Genomic DNA, 27182 nt, shown 5'->3' on the forward strand with positions numbered 1-27182 from the left:
GTGAAATATTTACGAAAATAATAAGTTTATCTATGCCAATAATAGTGTAGATCTTAGGAAATAAAATAACCTTGCAAATGTTTAATGTATTTCCTAAAAAAGCTAAATGTTCTTATCAGAATATTCAAAAAATTGTTAATATATCAAATAATTTAATTTTACTACGGCGTTATTATTTTTTAATCAAATTTTGCTGACAACGTAAAAGACCTAGAATTTCCTAGCCTTTTCCATTCCACGTCCATCTTTCATGAAGAGCCAATGCCAAGTGATTGGTTCGCCAATGTGTAAACAGCGGCTCTTATCTTGGCCAAGGGGTTTCACAAAGGGTTGGTGGAACCGTTGGCCATATGTGTACAGCGGCCATTAGACGTTGTCAACTGTTATTGCTGTGATTTGTGTTTTGAGATAAAATAAAAATAGTATATTTTTGTAGTTGGAATAAACTAGCTTAAATGGTGTATTTTAAATGAATGGTAAAAAAACTCCAAATCGATTTCAAAAGCAATTTAAAGTATTACAGTTAGTAACTAAAACAACGCAATAACCGGATGATTGCCACAAGAGGAAAAAGGTAAGTCATCTTATCTCTTCAATAGGTATGTGCATAGCCGGGCACCGTTAATCAAATATTTAACTTCGATAATCGTTAATCCGTTACTAAAAAAGTTAACTTCGTTAATCGTTAATGCGATACATTTCAACAAATTTAACGTAAGTTAAAGTTAATCGATAATCCGTTAACGCGTGACAAAAAAATATTTTTACTGTAGGTATATATTTAGTTGTATCAGTAATCCACTATAATGTATTATATTACTGTAAAAGCCCAAATTACAGCAAGCCTATTGAACTCTAGGCTACATGTGGAAGGCAGTGATTGCCTGAGCTACTGCCAAGAACTGTGTCAGGAGAGCTGCAAGATCACAGCAGGCGGAAGCCGGGTAGAAGCTAGGGAAGAGAATGTGGTCTTAAATTGGGCTCGAATTTGCTGCCCTGTCACTAGAACCACAGTATAATCTAGAACAGTTGCCATGGTAAAACTTAGGATTCATCGAATCAACGTTGGTAAAAGCGAACCCATGTGAACAACAATTCTTTAGGTAATATTTGGGCTTTTGGCGATCAAAATCGGTAAAAGCTGGGATTTACCGGTTAAATCCTAGGATTTTCCGTACTTCGGACTTTTACAGTAGCGTGTTTTTCGCGGCGCGGCCCTGCTAAATTAACGATTAACGGACTCGGAGAAATTTAACGGAAGTTAACGAGTCCGTTAACATTTTTTAGAGTTAACTTAAAAGTTAATCCGTTAATCGAAATGTTAACTTCGTTAATTAACGATTAACGGATTAACGAGTTAATGCCCAGCTATGGGTATGTGTATATTAAATAGGTACGCTATAATGTAATTAATGATGTAGCTACTTAATTGTGTCAAGTAAAAATGGTCACTTCTTTGCCTTGCCCCATGTTTTGCGCCTCCAAGTATAAGGCGATACGAAGTACGCCGGGCAGCTAGTATATAATATAAATACTTATATATATAGAAAACACCCATGACTCAGGAACAAATATCTGTGCTCATCACACAAATAAATGCCCTTACCGGGATTCGAACCCGGGACCGCGGCGTAGCACTTTCGAGGAGGTCGCAGGTTCGAACCCCGGTTCGTACCATTGAGTTTTTTGGAACTTATGTGCGAAATGTCATTTGATATTTGCCAGTCGCTTTTCGGTGAAGGAGAACATCGTGAGGAAACCGGGTTAATTCCAATAAGGCCTAGTTACCCTTCGGGTTGGAAGGTCAGATGGCACTCAGATGGCAGTCGCTTTCCTAAAACTAGCGCCTACGCCAAATCTTGGGATTAGTCGTCAAAGCGGACTCCAGGCTCTCATGAGTCGTGGCAAATGCCAAATGCATAACATCAAATGCCAGAATCAATCTGCTATCTAAATTGTTGACAGTAAGAATACTGCAGCAGTAATGACAGTGTAGCCTAAATTTAAAATTTTTTCCCCTCACTAGCTCGGAAACACGTGTTTTGTCCAGTAAAGTAATTTGACCTTGAATAAAGTCAAATTAACTGCTTTAAAATTGATAAAAGTAGGTGAATCTAGTAATAAAGATGATTTACCACCTGTGGAACTACTGGAAGCAGTGATAAACGCATTTTTTGCGTTGTGGTTTCCTCGCTATAGTGAGGGGAAAAGTTTTGTGTTACACTCACGTGCAAATGTATTTTACTTCTCGTGTGTTAAAAAACTCGCAAGTTCAGGATTCTATTCTCGAACCACTCGCTTCGCTCGTGGTTCAACTATAGAATCCTTTCACTTGCTCGTTTTTCAATTCCACACTCGGCGTTAAAATACAACTTTGCCCCCTTGTATAACAAATAACTTTATTACCCGGTTCCATCGCGTGCCCAATTCTCGATTGAGGTAAAACGAATATTACTTTCCAAATAGAATGGATGGTTTGATATTGAACCATTCAATTTCCAATGTAGTAGTATCGGTGGATAGTTTAATTTTATTTCAAGGGGTTTTTCGAAATAGACAAGGAGTTCATCTTTAGTGAAAATTTAATGTCGTTTAAAAACGGACATAGCGAATGCGAATACATTTTGTGTAAGCCCGATTTTGTATGAGATTTGGAACTGAGCGCTAAGCGTGACATTCTAGAACTTTATTACTATTATTCTAATCGTAATAAATTCATTCAAAATTGAAATGTTTTACAAATACAAATCATTTATTTAGCAAAAAGGCCACAGATGCACTTTTACACGTCTACATTATATGATAAAGGAATAGCGAATGATAAAAGGACCTATAATTTAGTAATAAAATTATGAGAGTTTTCGAACGATATTTATCATAATTAAGTATGTGACTATAGACACTTTTCCTATACATGCTGTGATGTATTTTGTAACTTACGTAGTATCTAATTTTTCATGAGATATGACCACTTCTCTCTGTTTTTTCATCTAAACTAAAATGTCTCAAAAAGGTAATCTCAACATAAACCATCGCCGCAATAAACCGTCTTCACTAAGACAAAGCAATTGAAATCAACATTTTTATGATCCCTAAAACAATGAGTACACAATAAAACCCACTGAGAACCTAAAGCTTTTAAATAGCACATAACAAAACAAAAGCATAATTTAATTAAACTGGACATATCTTGATAATCTGCCATCTGCATTAAATAAAATGCGAAGCGATTTGGTAAAGATTTTTAGTTAGGTTTTTGTGCACAGACTAGATTTGGATCACTGAGAGAAATTGGCATTGTGAATTTAACAAGTTCGAATTGTTGCGGGTGTATCCGTTTGAAACAAAAGTATTTTAGTAAACGGAATAAATCACAATGTTGATGACACAAGTCCGATTTGTTCGAACAACAAGGTCAAACTTGTTAAAATATATTTGACTGAATCAGCCAAACATATGTTTAAAACAATATGTGTCATATTGCTTTTATAAAATAGACTTGTTGATTCAAATATATTGTTGATTCAAATGACGATAAACTTGTAGAATGTACTAGTTACAGTTAACAAGATCTAACTTGTTGTTTGAACCAAAGAGCACGTAGGCGTTATTTTAACCAAAAAACTTGTTGAACGAACATGAAAACTGGTTGTTTTTTCTCTCAGTGATAAAAGAAACAAGTTCATCTATTTGTATAGGGGCTGAGCGTGTCAGATTTTGTACCGAAGTTGTTACTTGCCTGTGATTTTAAATATGTCTCAGGCCCTTGAGTGTTCATAATTGTGTGTTGTTGCAATTCAATAGCACGTAACGAGGCATTTTGTTTTTGTAAAATTAAACTTACAAAAATTGACGACCGAAAGCTGCAGGCTTGCGTGTAGTGACCCTGTCTGTCAAATATCTGTGCTTATCACACAAATAAATGCCCTTACCGGGATTCGAACCCAGGACCCCGGCTTAGCAGCCAGTCACTTCCGATTAAACAAGACCGGTAATCAAATATAGGTTGCGTACAATAAATAAATCAGCAAGTACTTCTTCGCCACATCACCATCAGTATAGCGAAGCTTTGAAAAGGGTTAAACTCCAATAAAAGTTGGACGTGAAGCACGTGAGGTACTCACACTCGCACGTCAAATTAACTGCACGAGAATTACGCCAGAGGGCGCTCCACTCTCATTTCACATTGCTAAGTGGGTCGACGTTTTGCAACCAGTACACATGGATCCTTAGATTATTTATTTATATTTTTCATTACAAATATCTTTTTATGCAACCGTAGAATATTAAAAGACTTTTTTTTGGTAATAGTTCATTATCAAATATTTTTATTTAATTTACATCCGCCAATAAAGCAAAATAAATCCGATTTTTAGAAAATAATAATTGTTTATGATATTTTTTAGTAGATATTATAACGGCGTCAAGGATACACATTAAACTGTTGGGTTATTATGAGTCCATGTAAATAAATAATAAAATAAATAATAAAGGACATTCTTATACAGACTGACTGAGCCCCACGGTAAGCTCATGAAGGCTTGTATTGTGGGTACTCAGACAACGATATGCAAAATATACAAATACATAGAAAACGACGACACCCCAAGACGTGTGTACAAAAGGAAAGGCATGGAAAGATTTGCGAAGTCCGGCGTGGCTTCCGTAGCTCAATTGGTAAGAGCATTGCACGGATTGCAAAAATGGCGCGGGTTCAAGTCCCGTCGGAAGCGTAAATTTTTCCATTTTTTTTCCTTTAATATAAAAATACATAGAAAACGTCCATGACTCAGGAACAAATATATGTGCTCATCACACAAACAAATGCCCTATCCGGGATTCGAACCCAGGACCGCGGCTCAGCAGGCAGGGTTACTACCGACTGAGCCAAACCGGTCGTCACAAAATTAAGACAATATTATTTAGTCGGCGTGGACTTTGAGTACCTAGTCTATATTATACAGTTATAGTTGGACAGTAAAATCGTATTGCGAAAAAGAAAAAATATCTGACAAACCGATTATTTTGCTGACCTATGTTTTTGCAGACTAAAGTATCCTTGTTTTTACAGACCATGATTAATATAATCCAACTTTAACGGGGAGAGCGAAAAAGAACTGTAAAAAATCAATACTACTTATTTAATAACGTTATATAGATGTAGGGAACAAATCAAATTTTTTTTTTTTTAGTAGTAACACTACTATATATAAATTATAAGCTAAAATAGATACCATACACTAAAGAAAAAACGATCAAGCCCACTGGTGGCGAAGCCGGGAATCGAACCCGGGTCTCCAGTGGCCTTGATCGCTTTTTCTTTAGTGTATGGTATCTATTTCAGGGTGGCTAGCCGAATGGCACAATCGCTCACGAAACGCTCACGAAACGAAGCGCTAGTAGATATCTATCTCTGTCGCGCTTGCGTATTGGCGCGACAGAGCCAGCGGCGTATCGCTTTCGTTTGGCGTCGGAGAAATGCCACGGGGCCTGGGTGGCTAGCCGAATGGCACAATCGCTCACGAAACGCTCACGAAACGAAGCGCTAGTAGATATCTATCTCTATCGCGCTTGCGTATTGGCGCGACAGAGCCAGCGGCGTATCGCTTTCGTTTGGCGTCGGAGAAATGCCATTCGGCTACGGGGCCTGTTTATAACGTTACATATAGTTAATTTTTTGTATGAAAATACGATATTTTCCTTAATCACGATCTATGTGTGTAACTCTGCAAGCGCAATAACTCAGCCGCTTGACCCATTTCGTGTGCCTGCCGTTCGGAACTCCAAATTAATGGGTAAAAACAGTTAAACGGTACGTGGCGTTTTTCCGAAAGCCTATTTGAAGAATCTGCACGGTTTTAACAAGCAGAAACATTATAGAGAGTTACTGTCAAAGTAAAATGTGTAATCACAGTGCATGGACTGCCATCTCTCGACACAAGCTTAAAACTTTTGAACCTCAGTTTTGACAATTTGGTCCATATTCTTAGCTTGATATGTGTTATAATGTCAAATATTAATATTAGCGCCATCTAGCCGAGCGTTCCCCAAAGGTATAACGCCATCTAGGCCACCGTACCTTTTTCTCTATGGCTTTGAGGTACGTTTTTTTCTTAGAGTTTATCCGTCTATACCGAGTTACATATGTCTTTGTTACTACGTAGCAAAGAAACTACCCAAATTATGGTAAGCATTAAACGTAGCCTATGGACGCCTGAAATTCCAGAGGTGACATACGCCTTGTCAATCCTACTCCGCACCCTCGTTGAGTTCGGGCCACCTTGCACACTGGCAGAAACACAAAACAATGTGTTGGATGTTTGTGATTTACTATTGAAAAATCAACGCGAGATATTTTTAGGTTGCTAAGTTTAAATTAAGTAACAAACATACTTTTTACTCATTATTATTATACTTTTTACTAACGTCATTATAATTTTGCACATAACAATATACGTGAAAATATACGCCAGAATGTGCAAAACGTGCTGCAGAAATAACTACAGACCGTTGAATTATAAATATATTAAGAAAAATGTATGCAAGCCTTAAGAGGTGGACCATGCATCAAAAACAAAGGAAATATATAAAACAATTGCTTGTGGTACATTCGCTTTGTGCACTTATTTAATAGCATATTTTTAAAGAAACACTAGTTTATGCCAGATGCAATAGAAAGACTTAGCATTGCAAGCACGAAACAGTTTTACTGAACAACTGAAACACGCGCTTCTGCAAGATTTAACTTTATTAAACTTCAATAGTTTTTACTATTGTAGTTGAAAAAGTGTACGGACGTGGAATGTAAAGTACAAATCTAGAATTACATTGCACAATTGCGTAGGGTTTTTAAGAAGGCAATTTGTTTATGCTCCTTTCGATTTGTTTTTCTAAACCAGCATTTTAGTAACCACATCTAGTTCTAACATTACGAGATTTTTTTGTTGTATTACGTATTAATAATACATTTTTTGTTATTTCCTATGAAATATTAATAGTTGTGTTAACATTACGAGGTTTTTTTATTGTATTACGTATTAATAGTACATTTTTTAGTTATAGTTGTGACTGTGAGTACCTACTAAAGACCAAAATGAGGTTATTGTACTTACCCAAAAAGTAGCTGAAATTGGTTTGCCCACAGCTAGTTTTGACAATTTTACTTTTCATAATAAATTCTAAGCATTCATTCATTACATCGAAAACTGTTCTGAATAGTCAACAGATTACAACGAAATATCCTTTAACTGTGTTTAGTGAGACTTGAACTATCCAGCAATCGTCAGTTCAAATCTCTCTCACGGCAGTAATTTTTGCACATTTGAGTTTCTTGAATTTGTATGTTACTATATTTAATACTTTGTTAATTTTTTTTTCGTATTTGATGGAATGTATTTTATAGACAGACACTGATGGTAAGTGGTACCTAATGCAATATATTCAAAAATGTATCACCTATAGTTTTTATAATAATATATTGTTCATTATGTTATATGAAAAATTTTTTTCGTTGATACTTGATCAAAAAAAAAGTTTGCATTCTTTAATTAAAGTTCAGAATTCAAAAATCTTTTGTGAAAACTCAACTCTAAGAACAATAAATTACTTTCATAGAAAATATTTTAACTTGTTATTTTAAGTAGTAACACTACTATTATGTTCTAAACATTAAATAAATGTCATATACAAAGAAAAAGTGACCAAAGCCTCCAGTGCTCCGAGCTGGAATCGAACCAGCGTACTCCGCTTACCGGGCGAATGCCAGAACCACTCGGCTATCGGTCCACGAAAGCAAGGGTCGAAAACTGAAAACTCAACTCAAAATTATTAAAAAATATTACTTTAAAATGCAGAATCAGACTGAATACCAATAAAATTCCTGAAAAAACTGCTAAAAGCTAGAACGTTACGGACACGCCTATCTAGATCAAACATGGCACGGAGTCATCTAAAATGCAGCATTCGATAAAAAGCACTTTACTTTCGGGCTGTTCACTCCATTTGGATCTGTGCCAGGTTACAAAATCCTCTTAGTTACCACGTACGTGCTTGGAGTGCGAGTATATAGAAAATATTAATTTAAGTATTAAAAAGTAGCTACTGTCCGCGGCTTCGCTCGCGTTAGAAAGAGACAAAATAGCCTATGTTACTCTCCATCCCTTCAACTATCTCCACTTAAAAAATCACGTCAATTTGTCGCTCCATTTGGCCGTGAAAGACGGACAAACAAACAGACACACACACTTTCCCATTTATAATATTAGTATTGGATGACGCCTTACATTTTTAACTATTTAGTTATGAATTTATCCATATTCCCATTGCCTTATATTTTTGATTCATTACGTTAAGTATTGCCTTAACGTAATGAATCAAAAATAAACTTATTGAAATATATTAGACGTCCAAATGTACATACCTACTAGGGGATCATCCACATATTACGTCACACCAAATTTCAGGTTTTTGGACCCCTCCCCCCTCCTATGTCACGCTTTTTTGTATCCCTTTAACTGGGATTGTCACATTTAGTATGACCCCCCCCCCCCCCTTACACTGTGACGTAATATATGGATGACGCCTAGTTATATTTACTAGTATTTCGTTGTAATACATTTCACCATGTTTAAAAAGACTCATTGCAAAACAAAATAAATACTTGAATGATTCGTATTTTTGTAATGATTCGTATTTGTATGAAATCAATGTTCAGAATATTTTCATTCGGTTTTTAGTCTCCGTTGTTCGTCTGATTTATCTTTAGAAAAAACAATTTTAACTAAACTACTCTTATTTTTTATTATTTTTTTATTATTTTATTTTATTTAATAAAACATCTTACATAAAAAACTTAAATGTAAATACAATGTCCCCCAAAACTGTTTACACAGTTTGACTGTGGGATCAGCCGGCCTACCATGCTTCCAATTTTATCACTTATCCACGTAGATAAGACATCTGTCACTCTCACACTGACATACTTGCTAAAGCGTGACAGACGTCTTATCCACGTGGATAAGTGATAAAATTAGAAGCATGATACGCCGGCTGGGTGAGTCTAAAGGTACATATAATTAGATGTCATGTTAATGAATACAGATCTACATAAGTATATTGGCAAAGATAGGTAGATTAGGTAGTTCACAAATAAATGAGGCATCTAAGTTTTGTCTAGGTAGTGTTTGAACAAAGCCCTCTTAAATCTATTTTTGTTTTTCTCCGTTCTAATATCCGCAGGCAAAGAGTTAAGTAAATAAGGTAAGCGTTTTTTAATGAGCCTATCCCCATAGTAATTGCTTACTCTGGGGTCCACACTCCACGCGTGTCAAAATAACTCTTTTGACTTCAAGATATCCTTCCTAAATTATATAAAAGAAAAGACTGACTGACTGACATATCGACGCACAGCCGAAACCGCTGGTCTTAGAGATTCCAGGCACTTAGGTTCCTGATAAGCTGTGGAGGAGCACTAAGAAAGGATTTTTCAAAAATCACTTCCTAAGGCGGCTAAATGGGGGTAAAAGATTGAATTATTTTAGTACGCGGGCAAAGCTGCGGGAAAAGTCTGGTACATATAATCATTAATTTCGCACAAAACGTTATTTATCCCAGATCAATGTCACATATTTCAATAAACATACAAATAGTATATCAACACCGTAATACCCGTTCATGCTCTAAACTGTAATCCTCAATTTTCCAACCATTTTCACCAGCAGTCCAATAACAGGCGTAAAATCAAATACCTATCCTAGCCAGTTATTATCAGACGCCATTTCTATTGCTGCACTGACATTTCTTTTATACCTCGAAATAGGATAACGGATAACCTTTTGTTGTTTAGGACACGTTATTAGTTTACTTTGGTAAGTCTAACACCGTAGTATTACTGTTTGATTTGATACCTGAAAATTAGTAGGTCTCATTTTAGAGATTGCAAATTTACTTCTTCCCTTTAATAATAGGATAAAACCTTGAGTAAACCTACCTACTTTATTATTATTATTATTTAATAAGCAGGCAGGCAGTTAAAAAACTGACATAGCCTGTATCCAGTGATCATTATGACAGTAATCATAGCCAAGTTGTAGATGTGATGTGCTTGTCTAGTCTATTTTTTAAACTGATTCACAATTTGTGCTGAGACCACGTCTTTTGGTAGTTTGTTCCAAGATCTATCACTCTCTAGCTTTAAGTGATGACCTCTCAGACGAGTGTTGTTATTACCTTGTTGCAGATTTGTTGCTGCCTAGAAAAGTTGTTCCTGTCGTTTGGTTTACACCATCTTTCACTTCCATAATTTTACTCTTACCTTGTGCCTTATCTCCTGGTCCATTTTCTGTCTCTAGACCTATATTTTCTTTTATTTCTTCCTGCCTTTGTTCTCCTATAGTCATATCTCTATTCCTACCTTGTCCCTTATCTCTAGATGCATCTTCCTCATCCTCTCCTTTAACTTGTATTATTTTTACTTCTGTTTCTCCTTTAGTTTTATCTCCTACCTTGTCCCTTATCTCCTGATCATCTTCTCTCTCTCTTCCTCCATCTTACGGTGTTTATCCTTGCGCTACCCCTCCACCTCACAGATGGCCTTCTGGCGTTCGCGATCCGCTTCCTCTTTCTTCTACAGCTTCTTACCTTTTGCTTTATCTCCTGGGTCATTTTCTGTCTCTAAACCTGTATTTTATTTTGTTTCTTCCTTCCTTTGTTCTCCTGTAGTCTTATCTGTATTCTTACCTTGTCCCTTATCTCCTGGCGCATCTTCTCTCTCTCCTCCTCCATCTTGCGGTGTTTCTCCTTGCGCCGCTCCTCCGCCTCGCGGATGGCCTCCTGCCGCTCGCGTTCCGCTTCTTCCTCCTTCTCCTTGTCATCGCTGTCATCTCCGTCACCTCCTACCGCGCCTGCAACAAGCATAATTATTGGTTAGTTATAAGTTATTAATTCTAAGTACTCTTTGGGATGAGAGAAGGTTTGAAATTTTTAGATATTCTGTTTATGATTGATTACGATTAGAGAAGACATGCTGCGCCGACCACAAATGAATGGGATAAGGGCAGGCGAATGATGATGATTACGTTTAGAGAATATACGTGTACCATCAGAAGTATCGTATCAAACAACCGTTCTGAAGTAACTACCATTCTGCGACCGATAAACAAAAAGAGTAGTGTCTATACACAGAAAAAAAAAACGCTTGACTTTAATTACTACTAACTGATTTATCTGTATTAGAAAATTTATTCAGGATGTCAGATAACTCTAAGAACAAATTAAATTACTCTCATAGAAAATATTTTAACTTGCAGATAATTAATCAGATGTCAGATCAGGTGTGTAATGTCAGATAATTTTGGTGCGTTGTTCTTTCCACTACTATATCAATATTAGCTGGAATGTACAGAAGAATATTCTGTATAAATAATAGAGATTTCTACACTAACTCGCTTTTGAAGTCACCCCAAAGTAACCTTATATCATTGACGTATTAAAAGTTACATGGCACTTATATACCTAGTTACAGGACAATTATAAACTTAGTATTACTAATAAGTGTGTGAAATTTAATAGAACTTGATGAAAACTAAGTTTTATTGAATTTAAATACGAGTATAGTTTCTATTAGCTACATGTTCTCTGTAGCCATATTGTATTTGTATGCCATGTAGCGAAGCATAGTGATACTTTTCTATACATTTAAGAATTAAGACCTACTGTTGTACTATGTTTGACAAATAAATAATTTGGAATTTGTTTCCAACTATTTATTTCTGTTACTATACTGATACATGAAATATTAAAACATTAGCTGTACTCATAAGTATTAATTTGTAATGCTTTAAGCTCTAGTAAGACCGTAAGTTACTTTCCAGAAAACCTTACAAAAATTCAGTTTCAATTATATTAAGATTTTTTTTTTAAACATGTGGGAGTCTCACGGGAGTTTTATAGTTAAAATTATATTAAGAAGCTTTATAAACCCTGTGCACCATTGCACATTAAACTAAAACACATAGCAAAAACGTTAACAGAACGCAAAATTGACCAAATCAAATCCGCACCCATTTTTAAACCCATCTCCCCGACCCGACTGACTAAAGCTTAGATTGACGTGAAATGGTCGCCATATTCAATCTCGGCGCCATGTTGGATCCGGATAAAACCGGTTAACGGATAACCGGTTAAGGGTGCAAATGTGTTTCGTAATCTAATTGTTTTGGGATTGGTGTAATTAATGATATCTGTTTCGTTTCAGGGAGATATCTGATTATGTGGTTGATTGGGCCTTTTTGTGAATTAAAAGGAGATTAGATAGGGATAAAAAAGATAATAAAGAGACTTACCTATCTTGTTTTGGATTTTTTAATTAAGTTAAATTGGGCTTTTGTTCAGGAGCGAGACATTAAAGCAGGATAAATTTGAGTTAAATTGAACAGAGAATACAGGCATAACACAATACACACTATACACAACTCAATAAAACTATGTATAATAAAAAAATATTTTAAATAAAAAATAGTCATGTAGAAAATAATAACATCGTGGCAATGTTAATTAATGAATTTTGGTCGGTACTAACCAAATAATGAAGTGGCAATATTTATACATTTTTAAGCAGATATTTTGGCACGAAATTTATTACCTTACTGCTTAAATTTAAAGTTTCAAGTCTAATAAATATGAATTAATGACAGAGACTGTCATCTAAATACGTCATTATTATATAAGCACCATGCTTTGTGCATCAGACGGCGTAAGATAATATTAAAACCGAAATTAAGTAGACGAGCCTTGAGATCTATCTAAAATACCAGACATACCAACACACCACACCATAACTTCACAACATATACACCCCATTAATAAGATCTAAGAATGCTTTCGCGTCACGACGCCATAACTTCCATAATGAAATACTTATGCAGATGCCATTTCACTATTGAATACCACAATGGAAATTAAACGAGTGTGAAGTAAATTCCATTTATTGTGGAAATAGCCCGATAAGTTAAGAAAAGGCACTTCAAATTCAATTATTAATTGATCGACTGTCGCTGACAGAATAATGATGCGTCTCCCCGTTTTCAGAATGCCGGTTTTTTAATTAAATGTCTTCGGTTGCGAGGAGAATATTTTCGCTTGGTGCACGGAAATTGCGTGCTCTCCGGTTCTTGTATATTAGACTTACGTATTTTAGATGTGAAATTGACAAAGCTAAAAATTTCGTTAGGTTAAGGTCTCTTATAAACGTTTAAGCAATGTACATACTCATGAGACTTTACCCTATAGTAAGAAAGGGGTAACAGAACGATTTTAGTAGAAAAACAATGGGTTTTATCAGCGTAGATCTACACAGTTCAATCAATCAATCAATCAATCAATGGCCTCTGACATCAATAATATGACGACGCGACCGCAAATCTGACAGGAGAATGTGGTCGTGTCCAGTGACAGAGGTTGGTTAGTGAGCTGGTGTCTTAATTCTCGCCTAGAGTGAAGAAGGTCAAACCATGCTTGGTCGTGTGCAACTACTCCTTCACCCAGGGTCTTCCTCCAGTGATCGCGGTCTTCAGCCTCCATTTCCCAGTCGATAGGATTGATCCGCAAGGACAACATATCACGCTTCGCACTGTCCTTAATACGAAGCATGGGATGGGAACCACACAATTATGCACTGAGAGAAAATACAACCAGTTTTCATGTTCGTTCAACAAGTTTTTTGGTTAAAATAGCGCCTACGTGCTCTTTGGTTCAAACAACAAGCTACTTGTCATTTGAATCGGCAATATATTTGAATCAACAAGTCGATTTTACAAAAATAACCTGACACATATTGTTTTAAACATACGTTTGGCTAATTCAAACGGATAAACCGCAACAAGTCGAACTTGTTAAATTCACATTGCAAATTTCTCTGTGTGTATTTCAAAATTCGAGTTGGTAACACTGAACGTTAAATGTTTAACGCTGCCGGTTGGAAGTCGCATTCTTTTTTTTAAATTATAAATGGGCTTACTCTTGGCCACAGACTAGCCAAAGGCTAAGACGTGGCCTACGAAGTTTCACTTTAAAAATAATTTGACATGCACATGCTCGTTCGAATTTGTCCAGCATCTCAATATTTCCCCGTCACATGTACGTTCAAACGAGCCCGTCCATAATTGAATCGCGACGAACTCCTGAATTGGACGCTGATTGGTTTAAATTCGACAAAGTGCCTGAGCGCCTACCATGAGTTATAGACGTTTTAGAATACGTTAAAAAGCGTATACGTCAAGGAAAATGACATTCATTGTATGGAAAAAAAAAACAGCGCTCGCAAACGGTTACTTACTAGAACGATAACATAGATACATTTTTCGAAATTTATTCTATCGACTTATCGACTGCCTTATTCTAAAACCTCATTCAAAAATTTCGGAATGCTCCATAAAAACTTCCACTCCCCATTTTAGGGAAGTGGGGCGTTAGAAAGAGACAAAAAGTAGCATAGCATCACTCTCTAGTCTAGTGCTTTAATTATATCCACTTAGAAAACACGTCAATTTGTCGCTCCGTTTTATTTATTTATTTAAATCTTTATTGCACGACACAAAATTGTAAAAAATGGCGGACTTAATGTTTTAAGGCATTATCTACCAGTCAACCATTCCATCTGTTTTGTCCGTTTTGCGGTGAAAGGCGGACAAATAAACAGAGACACAAACTTTCCCATTTATATTCCATACTAATATTATAAATGGGAAAGTGTGTGTGTCTGTTTGTTTGTCCGTCTTTCACGGCAAAACGGAGCGACCAATTGGCGTGATTTTTTAAGTGGAGATAGTTGAAGCGATGGAGAGTGACATAGGCTACTTTTTGTCTCTTTCTAGTGCGAGCGAAGCCGCGGGAAAAAGCTAGTAATATATATTATATAAGGTCCTAATTTATTAGTTGCAGATATTTTAACACATGGTACTATACATTAAAATAATTAACTTTAAATATAAATTAAGAAATCTTTTCATGTAACTTTTTTGATTTCATTTTCCTAACAAAAAAATTAATTATAATTTCGTCTAAAAAAAATCATCATGTGCATTATCACATGTCACAATAACACTGTCTGTCATGTCAACAATTGTTTGTTGTAAATGTCGTAAAGGTTCGGCGGGAAAACTGCACATGTCATTGAAGTGGCCAGTTACAGTTAAGTGGTACGTAAAAGAGGTACTAGAATCTGTTCAATGAGTTTTCATTTAATAATCACATAAACAGGGTGTTTTTACGTAGCAAATTTGTTTTTCCGTTTTCTCCAAAAAAACATCGTAAAAGCTATAATGTTTCACGGTTTAATATACTCCAGAGACCGAGTACTATCAGCTGTAAAAATATCTGCATCTAATAAATTAGGACCTTATATAGTATGGACAGTGTGTGACGTTATGAAATAATCTATTCGTTTATTTACTAAAATTATTTGATACAATCTACATATATTAAAATGTACGTATATCTAAATTAATCACTTATTTTTTCAGGTTTGCAAAACACTTATAAATCATCATCTTCCTTGCGTTATCCCGGCTGAAGTATGGGTAGCGCGGGGAAGGAGGAGGCGCCGGGATTTACCACGGCTTATGCCACGGGAGCCTGGGGTCGGCTTTGATAACTAATCTCAAGATTTGGCATAGGCACTAGTTTTTACGAAAGCGACTGCCATCTGACTTTCCAACCCGAAGGGTAACTAGGCCTTATTGGAATTAGTCCGGTTTCCTCACGATGTTTTCCTTCACCGAAAAGCGACTGGCAAATATCAAATGATTTTTTTTTTAAATTATAAATGGGCTTACTCTTGGCCACAGACTAGCCAAAGGCAAAGACGTTCGCACATAAGTTCCGAAAAACTCATTGGTACGAGCCGGGGTTCGAACCCGCGACCTCCGGATCGAAAGTCGCACGCTCTTACCGCTAGGCCACCAGCGCTTCTGCAAAACACTTATAAATGTCTAAACAAATGCGATTTTCCCCTGTTCACATGGCGACGCACGAAGTAAACATCTCATAAGAAAGTAATACCGACCTCGCCCCAATTGCGTTTACTGCCTTGTTTGCTCGACCTTTATAACGACTTGAATAATTACGTTATCAATAGCTTAGCTTGTACGTAAACATGTTGGTAATTGGGTAAGCCATAAAAAATGGTCAAGTGCGAGACGGAATTGTTTTTTTTTTAATACTACGTCGGTGGCAAACAAGCACACGGTCCGCCTGATGGAAAGCGGTCACCGTAACCTATGGACGCCTGCTACTCAAGGAGTGTCACATGCGCGTTGCCAACCCATTAGAAACTTGTACACTCCCTTTTGCTGTGTTAAGTACACAGAAGGAAAGGCCGTATACCTGTTTGCCACCGTCGTGGTATAAAAAAAATCGGTTCGAAAATACCGTAGGGTAGGCGACCGTTCATTCCACAGTTTAGCTGTGCAATCTTCTCGCGTGCAAGAAAAGTGGTAGTGTATCAAAAAGAGTCCCCCAAAATGTCAATCTACCCATATACAGTCGGTTCATCTTTACTTCGTTACGTCCTATCACGTAAACAAACGAAACGTCAAATATGATCAAAGACAATTACTAGTGATTGGAAATGTCGATAAAATGATGTATTACCGATTTTCAATTTTACGTCACACAATATCTGTGTAAAAACCAAAATTTAACTAGGTTTCGTCACATTTGCAACAATCCTATGGAAAAGGCTAGTACAGTATTCATTTTATAGTACCTAACATTAAGATTAATACAACAAAAAATATACTTATAGTAAAATATTTATTGTAAAGAGGTAGGAAATAAAGCGTAAAGAAGTCTGTTAATAAATCTGATAAATTATTGTAATTAATATCAACGCACTTTTTCCAAGCTATACAAACTCAAACGTTAATATCGATTGTTCATAACGATAAGTTGTCATCCCAACATTACGACTCATAGACAATTTAGACTTCGTAATGTCAGGAGTTTTTGATGTCATCCGTTCGTAATTACAATTATTGATGAAAATCGTTTTAGAAATGATATATTTCGGTGGTTTTTTGATTGATTACAATACTTTTTGAGTTTATTTAAGTGTATAATACATTTTTAAAGATGGTTAATGTGCAATTCCAGAGAAAAGTGAGATAATGTTTTCCAGCAGTGTTTGTGTACATGATTGAACAAGTAAGGTTGAACTGAGTGTACCTACCTAATTCTAAGTACGTGTGTAAAGTAGCCGTATGTCCACATTGTCCACCCCTCCTGTAAATTTCCATTCGGCTCACAATCAATATCCACAAGTTGTATGCTGGCGTCCCCTCCTAGCTATTCTTATACATAACTATTATATTATTGACGACCAGTCTGGCGCAGTCGGTAGTGACCCTGCCTGCTACGCCGCGGTGCCGGGTTCGAATCCCGGTAAGGGCATTTATTTGTGTGATGAGCACAGATATTTGTTCCTGAGTCATGGATGTTTTCTATGTATAAGTATTTATATATTATATACATCGTTGTCTGAGTACCCACAACACAAGCCTTCTTGAGCTTACCGTGGGACTCAGTCAATCTGTGTAAGAATGTCCTATACAAGGTGCTCGCGAGGAACCCATATGACTTTAACGGCATATTCTTGGTCACATTTTAAGAGTAAAATGTCATATAAACTTTTCTAGATTTCGTCTAGTTTCAGAGTTATTGCCAATTAAAAAAAAACATTTCCGTATTGTTACTCAGTAGAAAAGGTCTTATTAACGGCGCTGATGCGCAATTTGGAGCAAAGTCTCACAGTAGTCATTGATAGATGTCAAAATGTGACAAGAAAAACTTCCAAAAAATTTGGTTTTTAGAAAAATAAATTAAGGAACTCATTCTAATTGCCAACTTTATGGATAAAAATTACTTTTTATGTGAAAATACGTCCAAAAAAGCAAAAAAAAAAACAAAAAAACAATTTTTTTTCGAGAAAAATTTTAAAATTCATTTAACATTTTTTCTTTCTTTTGGCCTCAGAAACGCGTGGTTCAAGTTATGCGGGTTCCTCGCGAGCACCTTGTATAATAATAATTTATTTTTATTAACTATTAATGTTGTGTAGTATCACATAACTTTACCTAGATAAAGCATAGGACAATCCTTAAAATTGTACAATTGACAAATGGCGTGTTAATTTAAGATTTGTATAAAAAATATTTCTGAAAAAGTATAGGTTTCCGCGTCCTCAAACTTTTCTAAAACGCTTTTAATTTGCAAGTAGGTACTATTAACAAAAAAAAATGAACTACTACTTTGTGGTATCGTAAAAATGTTGATAAATATGACAATTCGCAATTTTATGATAAAATATGGCCATAGGTACAGGATGTTCAGCGGCCGATTTTTGATGACTAATTTAAGTATATACGAGTATTTTTTAAGCGCAAAATGAGATGTAGCCAATGGAGATGCCAATGTTTTTATTTTTGTCAATTGCGAATTTATTTGTGGCAATACCTAATAGTTAACTAAGTAGAGTGTAAGTATTTACTATTGACGTTTATCGTAACTATGGATTTTCACTGATGATTGGCGGCCTAATTCAATATAGAACATACTTAGGTACGTCAAAAGTCAACTGTTGGACAGACGACGCAACGCAACGAAGCCTCAACGTTACGTTGTTACCTAAATCTAGATAATTATTTGTTATGCTAGTAGATAGTTTATTTGTTATGCTTTTATGTATTTTAGTTACTCAGTGCTTTGGTTTTTACTGTCATACTGTGTAACGTATTTGAAATAAAATAAATAATAATAAATAATAACTCTAAAATACGATACAGATCAGATAACTCAGTGACAGTGACAACAGTAGGTTGGTAGTCTACAGACTGTGTACTCCGCTATGCTATAGCTATCTATACTATAGCTAAGCTACGCTACGCTATGACAATCGCGCTAGGTCAACGCTCCAGACTAGACAGCCTAGCTATCTGGGGACGGTCAGGGTTACCATAATTGAGTTTATATTGCGGACAGGTATCCGGGATCGGAAAAGGGACAGTTTACCTGTTAAAATAATATTTTCATTACAAGGTTCCATTTAAATAAGAAACGCTGGTAGCGGTTAGACTTTTAATAAGAAGGTCGCAAATTTAAATTGCGGCTCATATAAATGAGATTTTTAAATCGTATTTTTTCATACATAGCGTTTTAATACCCTTATTATGTAGTCTACTTGCTTTCAAATAGTACATTACGATACAAGAGCGTAAAAAAGGAAGTTCGAAACGAGTGGCGATAAATTAAAACACGACCGAAGGGAGTGTTTTGAATCGACACGAGTTATTAATTTCCTTTTCGCACGTGTATCGTACGACGTTTTTCAGTACAGATGAGCCTCCGAAGTTTCGACCTGGCATATAATGAACCACTTCTCGCACTAGTGCGTAAAAAAACACCATCTGTACTGAAAAAATATTTACGCTCTTGGTTGGAAGGTGTGTGGAAAAAATGTGTTTAAGCTTTTTTTTATTTCAGTCGGGGGCAAAATTAGTTTACATCATACATTCATTCTCTTGTCTTTAAATACTTGAAATTCTTAGACAACTCTCTTCTCTTCTTAAACTTGCTATCGCTCTTGACATAGCTTCGCTCGATCGCGCACCAAGAATTAAAACTTTTCCCCGTTATAAAACAAGTACTTAACTAAGTACACATTCCACACACACGAGCTACACACGAGTATCTCAACCTGTAAATTTTTATGCAAATAAATTCTCAGTATGGACTATTTAATGGACTGAACAATAATGATAAATTATATTTTGTAACTTTAAGATGAATACATGATATTGAAGATAATTGTAAATATACTTAGTTTTAGTTTTTTTTTGCATACCTATGGTGTTGGCGAGATAATATTGCTGTACCTTTTTATGTAATGACTACATCTGATTGTAACCATGTCTCTAGCTAAATAAAATATTTCATTTCATTACAATTCTTCTAGCTGGACATATCCGACAAAATCAGTTTTCATGGGAACCCTACTCTCCCCTCTGTTATAATGATATACAATACACAAGTATATATAACTCTGTCCGTATAATCAGCGGGAAGGTAAATATTTGCGATACGTATTATGATTTTTAGGGTTCCGTTGGAGGAATAATTCTTGTATTTAGTGTGTTTGATTTGTAAATTGGTTGGTAATTTGTTTGATATAATCGAGTGAGTTTGATCGATTATTTAGTTAATATTTCATTTGGATAGGATGTAGGTACTTCAGGATATTAGTCACCTTTCGAACATCACATTATTTATGTTCGTGGTCACGGGTAGACTGGCGAGGAATTGCATCAACATTTTCGAACTACCCGCACTTGTTCTTGATTATTCACTTTTGCGCTAGGGTTGTCACTTTGCCTACACAACATTCACGATATCAGTCGGTGTGTGCTTAGGAGTTTTTCACGCTTACATTTGCTAATTACTGAATTCCACGAAGAAGAAATTCTCTGCCCTCATTCTGGTTGAAATTTCGATCCGTTCTAATTTCAATCGCTTCACGTACTTTTCTGCTGTAGAACAGACGTTCCGTTCCATCGGGCCAAATCGGGGAAAGTGTGTGTGTCTGTTTGTTTGTCCGTCTTTCACGGCAAAACGGAGCGACGAATTGAAGTGATTTTTTAGGTGGAGATAGTTGAAGTGATGGAGAGTGACATAGGCTACTTTTTGTCTCTTCCTAACCCCCTACTTCTCTAAAATGGGCGGTGGAAGTTTTTATGGAGCATTCCGCCATAACAACGTACAAATATAAATGTTAATGTTTACGCGATTAAGTCCCGTTTAGTTCTAAAATTAAAAAAAAAAGAATGAGAAAAGTAGTAGTAGTAGTAAAACACTTTATTGTACCAGAAAATAATACAACACACTGGAAAAAGAGCTTATTATAAGTACAAAGGCGAACTCATCCCTTTAAGGGATCTCTTCCAGAAACCCCTATACCAGAAATACCTATGAAAGGGTCTAAACCACAGCATGTTAAGTAAGCTGGTACCGTCCTGCTACACTAAGCGAGTTAGTATCGATTGTTCTAATAATAGCGCCACGTGGTGAGTACTCGTCGACAATCGATAGTTTGCCGCGAATCGCGAGTAGGCGCTATTAGTTTGAATGGGCCGTTTCAGTTAACACAGTATAATAATGAGTACTATCGTACAGTATGGCAACTCCCGACACTCACAGTTACCGCCTGTCAAAAACGCGAACAGTCGACCTGTCACATTTCACTCATACAAGCATAGTACGCGTCCACCTATACGAGCTTAGACTGTGTGCTAGGAACACGCCTCTTTTATATATTTGATCGGCAGTGTCCGAGATGTGCCGATAATAAGCAGGTATCGTAAAATTAATAATCTACTAACATGTCCACCATTTGTTTGGCTTTTCGATGAGCCTCAAATTTCATAGCCATTTAAAAAATTTTAAAGTATGGAATTCTAGAAATAATGGAATTTGTATTATTTTTGATCTACTTTTTAAGTATATACTGAGGAAATTAACGACATTTGAAGCGAATTTTAACGTATACTTTACTTCAAAAGTTTCCGCATCCCAACAATTCAGAGTTTTCAACTCAGTTGCAAGCATTTATTATTACAAAGAAACATCTCAAAACGTGAACTTCGCACAATTATCATAATGAGCCCGAAATCCTCCTTTGAAACGAAATGCCTAACTGTGAAACGCTCAAATTGTTCGCAGTTAAGAATTTGCTACGAACGCGGTTCTACGGCGTAGAGGAGCTACGCTGCTACGATATATATTTTACTATAGAGCTACGTGAATGTGGCTACGATACATATATTTTATACTACATACCTCGGACACTGGCGATCAAATATATGAAAGAGGCGCGTTCCTAGCACACAGTCTAAGCTCGTGTAGGTGAACGCGTACCATGTTTGTTTGAGTAAGATATGACAGGCCGACTGTTCGCGTTTTTGACATGCGGTAACTGAGAGGTAACCGAGAGCGGGCGGGGGGGGGCACTTTCAACGGGGAGCGGGGAGCGGGAGTGGCCATACTGTACGATAGTACTCTTTATTATACTGCTAATCATATAGCGGCCCGCTCCGGTTACGCATGGGGATTAAATCTTAAGAGTGATTATAGTAAGTTATCCGTAAAAGATAAACATTATGCCGTTGCGGATTTTTTGTGAAACTATATAAGAGGTATAATTTCACCATACATTTCTTTGTTATGTCTCAATTACTTGTGAATGCCACCTGCTTGATGGGCACCTTGCCGAGGAGCAAGGTTTTAGGACTTTTAGGTATTTTTATTTAATAGTTAGGTTTAGTTTTAGTCTTTCAAGTATTACTACTACTTACTAGAGTACTTTGCCTCTTTTTTAAGTCGATAAAAAAATGGTAAATTTAACTCAAAGTCTGACCCGCTGCTTTCGATAACTGCAGCTTTATTAGAATGGTCTTAAAATCAAAAAATTGTTTTTCTAAAAACCTTTATTCTGTTAATTAAATATCAAAACCAAAACCTCTCGCAACGCAGATGTTGGAACTTCACGATTATTTCTCAAATATTTTTAATCAAAGTTTCCCTGTTTCGGACAAGCCATTTAAAAATAAAGTTTCAAGTGAGACGAGGAAATCTCGTAAAAACTGGGACTGTTTGGTGAACTACAGAAAATTTGTTGTAGGATAGGACAAATAAAATAACATTGTATGTATTTCTGCAATTTTATAGAAAATATATTTTGTTACTTTTGCAACACCTGCATGAATTTTTGCCTGCATTTTTCACTAAAACAATGTTGAGATTGAATGATGTAGGGAACAAATCAAATTATTTTATTAAAACCACCAGCTTCTTCTTCGCCACCAGTGGGCTTGATCGCTTTTTCTTTAGTATATGGTATCTATTTCAGTTTATAATGTTGAGATTGTTAAGGCATTTTATTCTTGAAAAACTGATAAAATATCGTTTTTTTAGGGTTCCGTAGTCAACTAGGAACCCTTATAGTTTCGCCATGTCTGTCTGTCCGTCCGTCCGTCCGTCCGCGGATAATCTCAGTAACTGTAAGCACTAGAAAGCTGAAATTTGGTACCAATATGTATATCAATCACGCCAACAAAGTGCAAAAATAAAAAATGGAAAAAAATGTTTTATTAGGGTAGCCCCCTACATGTAAAGTGGGGGCTGATTTTTTTTTTCATTCCAACCCTAACGTGTGATATATTGTTAGATAGGTATTTAAAAATGAATAAGGGTTTACTAAGATCGTTTTTTGATAATACTAATATTTTCGGAAATAATCGCTCCTAAAGGAAAAAAAGTGCGTCCCCCCCCTCTAACTTTTGAACCATATGTTTAAAAAATATGAAAAAAATCACAAAAGTAGAACTTTATAAAGACTTTCTAGGAAAATTGTTTTGAACTTGATAGGTTCAGTAGTTTTTGAGAAAAATACGGAAAACTACGGAACCCTACACTGAGCGTGGCCCGACACGCTCTTGGCCGGTTTTTTAAATAACAAGAGTGGCCAACTAATAATTTTAGTTCTCTCTTTTTATAAGAATATATTTTTCCAATTAGGAAAGTATTTAGATCTTTTGAAGGCAGTGTTATAGAGGAATAGAGCCTTCATAAAATTATTTATTTGAGATGTCCCTAGAATAATAATTTTTGGTTGGTTTGGTGATAAGGGCATTTATTTGTGTGATGAGCACAGATATTTGTTCCTGAGTCATGGATGTTTTCTATGCATTTAAATATGTGTTTACCTATTTAAGTATTTGTATCGTCGCTTAGTTTGCTTAGTTTGGTTCTAAGTTGATCTATGTAAGGTGTCCCCAATATTTTTTTATTTAATTAGGATTAATGTTTAAATGAATTTAATTTACAATAAATGTCACCCTCATATTGAAGTGCAGAAAACAAAGTTTGTAAAAAAACGGCCAACGTTTCAACAAAAACAAGTGAGCTCCGAAATTTATTTCACAAAAATTCGAGGGTGACTTTTATTAAAAGTGAAGTTTGGATATCGTTATTGAAATTTCATGCTCGTGTCAGCGTTTTCAAAGTTGAGCAAACATTCGATATAAAGTTTGACAAACATTATTTGATTACTATAAAGGATAAAATAAATTACTTATTTAGTATTTCAAAACAATTTTTACTATGTTAATTTTTTATAAATGTAAATACTCGTATCTTTAACCCTTAAATGCATAAATTTTTTTTTTAACGAGATATTAATATATGTGATAGACAGTGGTTTTCTGACTCTGGGAAAAATAATAAAAAAAATATTTAAGATCGATTTTTATACCAAATCAGTGTTAGAAGTTAAATAGGCCAAATCTTATTTATATAAATATATCGTAATTGGTAAGTTTTATTTAAAAAAATTACTACTACTAAAAAGGTACACTATTTGTGAAACCTTTATGATAAAATGTTTAAACATAAACTAATTACTAACTCCGAAAAAATCACATACTAAAAATCGCCATCGTCCTGTTTTTTCACACTTTTCCGCCATTTCATCTTAATCCTTAAATAATAAATCGTAAATCATTATATTATTTAATTTATTTAATTTTATATTAAATAATAATAAATAATGAATAATAATTAAGCAATAAATGTGATTTTGGATAGCTACATATCGAGCCACGAGCCATCAAACATATGATGCATATATATATCACAAAACTCGGCTTCGCAAGTCACGTTCGAGCCCATGCACGTCAGAACTTATAAAATACCTGAATTGTCCAGGTGTCGCCGTCGACGGATACGTCTGGGAGGACATCATGTTGGGGATATTACCAGGTTGATGATGAAAACTATTACTTGTACCATCACATTTACTTTATTCACTTATAACAAACATATTAACAACAAATTTACAATAAATAATTCAAGACTTCTTCACTACTACTCGTCTGTACTCGAACTGGCCCCCGTCACTGCTTGTCCGCCATTTTTATAACATTCCAACATGGCGGAAACCCAGTGACTACTATTAGTCAATTGATATTCTTTAATACTTTCATCATAAATGACAGTAAGATAAATCAAAATAAGGCATTAATAAATAATTACTCTAACAGCTCGGCCATCCTGTTCGAGGCGAGACCCTTCGCCAAAACTTAATGTGAAATAATTCAAAAGAAAGACAATATCAGTTTATACAAGAAAAAGATTATAAAAGTGTAGTATAATATGCATTTGAAATAATTCTTAAACAATAGAAACACAAAACATCACTTCACTTCATACCGATACCTTTACCCCATAATTACGATATCCTATAAAATGGATTTTTAAATATTTCCATAAATCTTATCAAGAAATATAGGCCCGTGAAAAATAAATATATGAATAACATTAACTTCGATACAATTAAATTAATTACATCTAATTAAATTCATTACATCCAATTGAATTCATTACATCTAATTAAATTATGATAATTAAATTAATTTCACAAGTTATAAACATATTTAAGTAAACAATGCAACACTTCACTTCACACTTCACTCGCGAAACAAGCAAAAAGAACACATTTACACGGTTTTATGACATCACCACCTCATCACACGATTGAATGAAATTCCCGTGCCGCCACGGGCTTTGGCAACATGATGTACCCGTCCGCTGCAACAGCATCATGGGCCACCCAAGCTCTGTCAGCCTGGATAGTGCTGCCGATGCTGCTCATCACGGACGCCGGACATTGCGCCGCCAGACGCAAGCTCGCATACCATGCCAGCGTATGAGGACCCACGGTGGACGATCGAAACAGAGGTATCTTTATCATCATCATATATATCACCATGCATTTAAGGGTTAATTTATTATGGCTAAACTTTCAGTATTAGCACTGCGATACAGCGAGGAACGTAAATTATAGTTGTACTAGCTTTTGCCCGCGGCTTCGCTCGCGTTAGAAAGAGACAAAAAGTAGCCTATGTCACTCTCCATCCCTTCAACTATCTCCAGTTAGAAAATCACGTCAATTCGTCACTCCGTTTACGGACGGACAAACAAACAGACACACACACTTTCCCATTTATAATATTGAGTATAGATTTTTCACTAAAATAAAATAAAACACGTCTTCATGTTTATTAAAAGTAATTTTCTATAGTTATAATGTTGAGCTGTAAATTTTTTTCAAAAACCTTGATTAAAATGTATGCTCAAAGAAAACTATTTTATTTAGTCACGAGAGCATTTTAATCCCAGGAGAGGAACGCGGATATTTCCACATCCTTGCACAGACTCCACAGACTACTGTTTACAAGACGGAGCATATGAGCTCGTGCTTATTAGAATGACGCTCTCATATTACTATGTAAACTTCACATATTTATTTTATCTATTTTACGAGTATCTCTGCTACAAGCAGCAAGTATTTTTTTTTATATATGTATAGTACCAATCACATTTTAATCAATTACTATTATACTCGTCATTTGGGATTTCAATTGCATCTTTATTTCTGGTATAAGTAATCCCTTGTTCTACACCCAGTATAATCTTTGCCTTTGGCTAGTCTGTGGTCAAGAGTAAGCCCATTTATAATTAAAAAAAAAAATGCACAACCTTAGGTGTATAGCGTTAGCGCTAGTTACGAAAATAGAGACCTAAATTGACTTCTGCCTGATACAACATTGCCGACCGCCGTGGTAAGACCTAGGTTTTACCAAATCATTGTCGGTAAAAGCCCGAAATATTTCTCACATCGGGCTTATACCAATTGGCATCGGTAAAACCTAGGATTTACCGGTAAAACCTAGATTTACCGGTAAAACCTAGGATTTACCGGTAAAACCTAGAATTTACCGGTAAAACCTAGGGTTTTACAGTTACATACACATACAACTCAGCTGGTCAATTTAATTGCCAGTACGAGTATTGCCACACGTGCGAGTATTGCCAAGCGCTGGTGGCTAGCGTGCGACTTTCGATCCGGAGGTCGCGGGTTCGAACCCCGGCTCGCACCAATGAGGTTTTCGGAACTTATGTGCGAAATGTCATTTGATATTTGCCCGTCACTTTACGGTGAAAACATACTGAGGAAACCGGACTGATTCCAATAAGGCCTAGTTATCCTTCGGGTTGGAAGGTCAGATGGCAGTCGCTTT

At 35.8% G+C, this 27182-nt stretch overlaps 1 protein-coding gene across 3 annotated transcripts in view; it reads right to left on the minus strand.

The window, feature by feature from the left end:
* Window positions 1-27182, minus strand: part of LOC125238264 (complexin) — a 618857-nt gene that overhangs the window by 58203 nt on the left and 533472 nt on the right. For all 3 annotated transcript variants that reach the window (XM_048145543.1, XM_048145542.1, XM_048145544.1), the window contains one exon: window positions 10738-10901. In XM_048145543.1, coding sequence (XP_048001500.1) covers window positions 10738-10901 — 164 coding nt within the window. The remainder of the gene's footprint in view (window positions 1-10737; window positions 10902-27182) is intronic.

This window comes from Leguminivora glycinivorella, chromosome 23 (genome assembly GCF_023078275.1).
Source record: "Leguminivora glycinivorella isolate SPB_JAAS2020 chromosome 23, LegGlyc_1.1, whole genome shotgun sequence".
Lineage (NCBI taxonomy): Eukaryota > Metazoa > Arthropoda > Insecta > Lepidoptera > Tortricidae > Leguminivora > Leguminivora glycinivorella.